Raw genomic sequence first — 7184 nt, 5'->3', positions numbered from 1 at the left:
CACCTAGTAAACACGCCGGAGCAGAACCGGGATTTATTCAGTGTGAAGTGGCCTGAAGCTGGGCAGACGCAGGGGCAAACGCCATGGTAACCATGGTAACCATTACCCATAACATTCTATCAGCTGTCTGTTACTTTGTAATCTACTGACCCAGCTCATGACCGAGGAGAACAGCAGGAGAACAACAGGAGAACAACAGGAGAACAGCAGGAGAACAACAGGAGAACAGCAGGAGAACAGCAGGAGAACAACAGGAGAACAGCAGGAGAACAGCAGGAGAACAACAGGAGAACAGCAGGAGAACAGCAGGAGAACAGCAGGAGAACAACAGGAGAACAGCAGGAGAACAGCAGGAGAACAGCAGGAGAACAGCAGGAGAACAGCAGGAGAACAACAGGAGAACAGCAGGAGAACAGCAGGAGAACAGCAGGAGAACAGCAGGAGAACAGCAGGAGAACAACAGGAGAACAGCAGGAGAACAACAGGAGAACAGCAGGAGAACAACAGGAGAACAGCAGGAGAACAGCAGGAGAACAACAGGAGAACAGCAGGAGAACAACAGGAGAACAGCAGGAGAACAACAGGAGAACAGCAGGAGAACAGCAGGAGAACAGCAGGAGAACGGGCCGACTGACCCGGTCGGCCTGCTGGTTCTGTGTGCAGTCTGACAGACACCATGCTGACCACAGAGCCAGCAGCAGGTTCTACAGGTCAGGCCACATCGTTTCATTAGGCTACTGATTGACTGATTTGTCATATTTTCTGCCGGATAGTCTGGCCGACGAGTTTATTTGTCGGACAACTGCACGCTTTACCGGCCAAAAGCCGGCACATACCGGCTAACGGAGACCCTGGTAGAACTAGGGCTGGGCGATAAGTCGATTTTATCAATTAATTCGAATTTATGGTTTAGGACGATGTGTAAAAATGAAAATCGAGATTCACTTTAACCTGGGTAAATACGGGACGGATCGCTCTCTGTCAGTCAGCCCCGCCGCTTCCCTGAGCTCCCGCAGTCGACAACAACGCACCGAGGTTTCCCCTCAGACACAAACACAGCGTCGAGACGGCAGCACGCGCTTCTACAGGCGAGGAGCTCGTTTGGAAACGGTTCGGTTTTGCAACGTCGAGCGAAGCACCGTCCGTTGTAAAGTTTGTCTAAAGTCTGTGGCAACTAAAGGCAGCAGCGCGACAAATTTATTCAGCGTCTCCGACAGAGGCAGCAGCCGAGCGGGAGAAGTGTGCGGCAGAACCCAAACGCCCGCTACAAAGCAGGTAACATTAGCAGGGCTCCCGGTGGAAAGACATTACAGGGTGTAGGTGTAAAAAAATTGGAGATTTTATTTTTAGGCCATATCGCCCAGCCCTAGGTAGAACCCAGTAGAATCCAATAGAAACCAGTACAAACTGACCTTCCTCTCGCTGTCGTCGTCCAGTTTGATTGAATCTTTCTGCAGCTCAGACATCAGGTCATTAGTAGCCATAAACCTAGGAGAGAGAGAGAGAGAGAGAGAGAGAGAGAGAGAGAGAGAGAGAGAGAGAGAGAGAGAGAGAGAGAGAGAGAGAGAGAGAGAGAGAGAGAGAGAGAGAGAGAGAGAGAGAGAGAGAGAGAGAGAGAGAGAGACTCAGTTTGGTACCAGCTCTCTCATACAGATTAACAGACAGTGGACTCAGTGGAAAAGTGTATGATTGTATAAAATCAATGTATACAAACAATAGCCTACATGTGGGGTTACATTTTTACAGAAATGAACAAAGATGGCAGAGGTCCACTGTCCTGCACACAGGTCTGAAACGTGTCTCTATGCAGATGACTTGGTCGTGTAAACATCCTAATGACTTTCCAAAAAACATCCAGTTCACAGGAAAATAACTTCACACTTGGAGGTAGTGCTGGGTGATACAGTTTAAATTAATAACACAATAATCACAATATGGATTGTGCAAAATCACATGTTAAATAACCAAATTAATGTTACAATTACAATTTCCCATTTGGCAGATGCTTTTATCCAAAGCGACGTACACAAACTAATTTCCCAGAAATCACCACATCATCACCATGATTCACTGACCAGAAACCAGAAATTGAGTTATTGCCCGACTCTACTTGGAGGTGAAGTTATTAAACATACAATTATTTGTCATTATGCACAGTTCTGCAGGTGAAGCTGTGAACGCTCTGAAAGAGACAGCAAGCAGGGCAAACTGTGCCAAGACAGCAATCCACTCCACATACCAGTTCAGACCTGGCTCAAAACTTTCACATCAATACTTTGCCATAGCATTATATGACCAAAAACAAAACTAGATTTTAACAATTGGGAGAAACTTCCAGCTGAGACCAAGAGTCCAAACCTTCAAGCAGCAGTTCCTCCAAACCTCCAGACCTCCAGACCTCCAAACCTCCAACTCCATGAAGTCTCTGGACCACAAACCAACTTCTGATAAAATATAAAGTCAAGACATTTTCTCCACCAGAGGTTTTGGTCTCAGCAGCTAATTTCATTTCTTCTAATGTGTGTCCTTATGGAGATTTTCAAAATAACTGACATTAACAGATATAACAGATAAAACACGGGGTTGTTTTCCTAGTGATTGACAGGTCGATTACGGGCCAATAGCAGGCGGAGCTGCGGCTCTGTTGACGACCCAAACTCCGCCCCCTCCACCTTGGCTCCGCCCTCTGCCTCTCTTTGGCTGCTCTGGCTACAAAACACGTCAACAAACACAACCTGCAGCTTCCAAAGCTTCAGGAGACGATGGAGGAAGAATCAGATTCTGCATGAAGAGTCTGCACATCGACACAGAAACGCCCCAAACTGCCTGCAGGTCAGAAGCAAGGCGACACCCCCAACACCCCCCGACACCCCCCGACACCCTCTACACCCCCCAGCACCCCCCGACACCGTCTACACCCCCCACCACCCCCCACCACCCCAGGAAGAAACCTGAAGAATCACTTTGGACTGTGATGGACAGTGACGGGACGATATGCCGAGATTCAGTATATCTCAATACAAAACATGTCAGTCTGTATGTTGTGTCAGGAACATGAATGGTGATATCAGCTCCATGTTATTCTGCTGTCAGGAACATGAATGGTGATATCAGCTCCATGTTATTCTGCTGTCAGGAACATGAATGGTGATATCAGCTCCATGTTATTCTGCTGTCAGGAACATGAATGGTGATATCAGCTCCATGTTATTCTGCTGTAGTAATCACTAATGAGACTCTTGACCATCACAGTTTCACAAGCTCTCCATCCAAATTATATTATTGTCACTTTGGAACGACATTTTTCAACAGGACAAACGAACACCAAGTCAGTCAAGTCCTTTAATCTGGACTGAACCAGAGCCACAACACACAGGACAGCAGAGCCTGTGGTCCAGTCAGCAGTGACACTGTCTCTATATCTATCTACAGTTTCTATCATCTCTACATGCATCTACAGTAAGTCTATCATCTCTATATCTATATACAGCATCTGTCTATCATATCTATATCTATCTACGACAGGTGATTCAACCTGCAGCCTCTGCTTGGACCAATCACAGCTGAGTTTTAAATCAAACCCCATCTGATTGGCTGCAGAGTGAGAAGACAGGCTGCTGAGAGAAACAGGCTTGCAAGGCACTAGCCCAGCACCAGCAGACTGGCTGTACTGGTCAGGTCCCAGCAGCAGACTGGCTGTACTGGTCAGCTCCAGCAGCAGACTGGCTGTACTGGTCAGGTCCCAGCAGCAGACTGGCTGTACTGGTCAGGTCCCAGCTGCAGACTGGCTGTACTGGTCAGGTCCCAGCAGCAGACTGGCTGTACTGGTCAGGTCCCAGCAGCAGACTGGCTGTACTGGTCAGGTCCCAGCAGCAGACTGGCTGTACTGGTCAGGTCCCAGCAGCAGACTGGCTGTACTGGTCAGGTCCCAGCAGCAGACTGGCTGTACTGGTCAGGTCCCAGCAGCAGACTGGCTGTACTGGTCAGCTCCAGCAGCAGACTGGCTGTACTGGTCAGGTCCAGCAGCAGACTGTACTGGTCAGGTCCCAGCAGCAGACTGGCTGTACTGGTCAGCTCCAGCAGAGTGTGGAGCTGAGTGAAGCTGTCAGGTTCAAACTAGCCCCGCTCAGCTCCAGGACCAGGACCAGGATCAGGACCAGGACCGGTCTGTCCACCTGGTGCTGCTGCCTGCCAACACTTCAGTCTGGTGGTCAACAACAACACACACCACCCAATACACACACACTGACATACACACCACCCATTTGTACACAGATTCCTCCAGAAAGCTTCAGCCTCCTCAGTCTCTGCTGACAGTCGCAGCATCTGGTCAGTGATTGGCTGAAGCTCTGGACTGTTCCAGTGTTTCATGGTTCTGCTTGCTGCAGCCGGTCCTGTTGTTTACAAGTCTGTATTGTCTGTTAGCATGCTACCACACCCCTAACCCGACAGGCAGTTAGCGACTAGTTAGCTGGATGACACACATTATTAGCTGCTATTTGCTTCTCAGCAGCTACCAGTGACAGCTAACTAGCTGGTTAGCTAGCACGCTAACTTAATATTTTATTCCTGCCAGCGCTAACCGACATGATCACGCACCGTTTAATTCAGCTAACGTTACGGTTAGCTAACATCGCGTTAGCTTGCGGCATGACATAAGTTAGCGCTGGCAAGCTAGTTAGCTACCACGAAACGAGTTAGTAGGCAAGCTAACCGCTAACTACCGTTAACCTGCAACCCCCCTGTCCCGCTTATGTGATATGTAGCAAGCTAGCTGGCGAACTAGACGTTAACGTTGTCGTCAATTCTAAAGCATCGTCAAATCTGACAAACATCGCTGCTGTTTGTAACGTAACGATCATCAGACAGGTGGCAGCTAGCAGTTAGCCTAGCATGACAGCCGGAGGCCTCAGCCTCCGTTAGCTACCCAGCCTGTTTTCATGCTATTTATCGCTCAGTAAACAGCCGTCTGCACCGGGAATCTAAACCCGCTGCTGCTGCCCGTGGCTCCGGGTTGATTTTACCTGAAATCCTTGTCGCTGGAAGTCATTTTCTCCAGCAGGTTGGAGATGTGGTACGAGGCGCTCGCCATGTTGGTGCTGTTAGCCGTTAGCCGTTAGCCTCCTGCTAGCAGACTGTGGTCAGTGTGTGTTCCGGCTGCTTGCTGTCTGTTGCTCTGACTGTCTGTTGCTCTTACGGACTGTTGAGAGGTAAACTGTCTGTTCTGCTTCTCTCTCTACAGCAACGGACCGGACTGTCGCATCCCGCGGAGTTTGGTGTGTTTGAATGGAGCTCCCGTTCTCTGCAGAGGGGCGGGGTTAGCAGGCTGGACGCTGAGGGGTCAAAGGTCACAGCTTTAGTTGGTTTTTTTTCCCACGGGTTACAAACTGGAACTTTTTTATCTCTATATTATTTTCAAACTGTCTCTAATGTATCTTCTATATTATTTTTTAATTATTATTTAAATTACCTGTACATTTGTTTATGAGGAGAATGCAGCTTTGTCTCTCCTGTACAGAATGGATGGAAAAGAACATTTGTCCTGTTGACAGGAGGAATCTGATCACATCGACATGTCTGTTTAAAGCACAAAGTTGTTTGCAGTAAGAAAGAATGTGATTTGGTGTTTAAATCCATCTGTAAACTGTCACCCACCAGCATGTGTCCACCTCCTCTAATCTAAGTTGTGTTGTAGTCCTGAAGACCGGTCTGAAGACCACATGTTGAAGGTCCCGTCCCGTCTGGGAATCAACTGCATTTTTACTCGTCTCTTTTGACTCGGTCTCGGAATTTTATTTCAAGACGGTCGAGACCTCAACTGCAGTAACATCATCACCTGCTGGTGCATTGTCTGATTTATTTATTTTTACTAATGTTACTCTCATGGTTGTGACTTTCTGCCTTTGTTCATTATCTAGGTTTTGTATTTCTTTGTGTATTATGTTTCCCTGTCTAGTTCTTTTAGTTCTACGTGTACCATGTTTCCTGTCTGCCCCAGCTGTGTCTCATTTGTAATCACCCCCCATGTGTATATTATGCTGCCTTCAAATGGGGTCGTGTTTACCGTGTTCACGAGCAGAGTCCATATGAGCGCCCCCCTCCCGTGGTATTCGCGACTTCGGAAGTGGAAATTTTCTGAAAGCTCCGAGTTCACGAGTCGTGTGCACGACTTCCCGTGTCGTCACCACGAGCTCACGAGTTCCATTTGAAGGCAGCATTAGTCTTGTTCCCCAGTCGGTCTTGGTCGGATCGTTGCTTTCTGTTACATGTGTCAGTTTATGTGTGAAGAGCTCTCGTCTTTGGTTTCCTGTGTCACCTGCAACCTGTTATATTAAACACCCAGTCTTGGGTTTAATCACCACCTGCCTCGCTGTCCTGCATTTGGGTCCTCACCACACCTCCAGTTAACAGTTACTTAAAGACCTCAAAATAATAATGTACCTACCGTTAAAGTTTATAGGGCAGCAGAAAACCGTATCAGGTTTCTGTTTACAAATCCTGGTTCTAACAGGCCAGTTTGAAGCAAATTGTGGAATTTAAAGTTTCACTTTTGTTTCACAGTTGGAGACTCTGCTGCTGGTCTACTGCAGCTTCACATGACATGTGATGTGCACAACACGCATTAGAGATCAATTTAGATCCATTTCTATACACTGACCAACTTTTTATTTTGTGATGGTGTAAACTTTATTTTTTTTTGGATGCAAATGAGCCGTGTCGACTAATGCAGACTTTGCATTCTTCCTACATTTCTATTTACATGCTGAGATGATGCTGTGGCTTGAAGCCCCGCCCCCTCAACCATGATTCGTGGTTTTCAATGTCAACGGATTTCAGGCCAACGCCCCTCAGCACAGAAGGGGGCGTTGTTACATCTGAGAGCGAGACGACCACCTTCACCTGGTGACTGTTTATACTGTTACTAACACAGTCAGGAGCAAGTTGTGGAATTTGAAGTTTGACTTTCGTCTAGGGGAGTAGGGGAGAGCGGGGCAAGTTGTCACATTGGTAAGTTGTCTCAGTGGCTTTATTTCTGAAACTAAATATTTTACAGCCAAAAGTCCAATTACAAAAATGTTTACTTTCTTATTATGAGGTTACCTATGTTGATTACAACAGTAAGTCAAAACACAATTTTTTGTTTAGTTTATTTGATAATCAGAAGCAATGCAGAGCCATCAGTC

General features: G+C 47.3%; 1 protein-coding gene across 2 annotated transcripts in view; it reads right to left on the bottom strand.

Annotated features, from left to right (window-relative positions):
• The window catches only part of cand1 (cullin-associated and neddylation-dissociated 1), a 33661-nt gene extending 28388 nt beyond the window's left edge, over nucleotides 1–5273 (bottom strand). For both annotated transcript variants that reach the window (XM_078282160.1, XM_078282161.1), the window contains exons 1-2: nucleotides 5025–5273; nucleotides 1413–1488 (exon numbers count right to left, since the gene is read on the bottom strand). In XM_078282160.1, the coding sequence (XP_078138286.1) occupies nucleotides 1413–1488; nucleotides 5025–5092 (144 nt within the window). In that variant the 5' untranslated portion in view covers nucleotides 5093–5273. The remainder of the gene's footprint in view (nucleotides 1–1412; nucleotides 1489–5024) is intronic.
• Between the last annotated feature and the right edge of the window lie 1911 nt (nucleotides 5274–7184).

This window comes from Centroberyx gerrardi, chromosome 24 (genome assembly GCF_048128805.1).
Source record: "Centroberyx gerrardi isolate f3 chromosome 24, fCenGer3.hap1.cur.20231027, whole genome shotgun sequence".
NCBI lineage: Eukaryota > Metazoa > Chordata > Actinopteri > Beryciformes > Berycidae > Centroberyx > Centroberyx gerrardi.
Note: the sequence above shows the minus strand (reverse complement) of the source record. Positions and strands in the feature narration are given on the sequence as shown.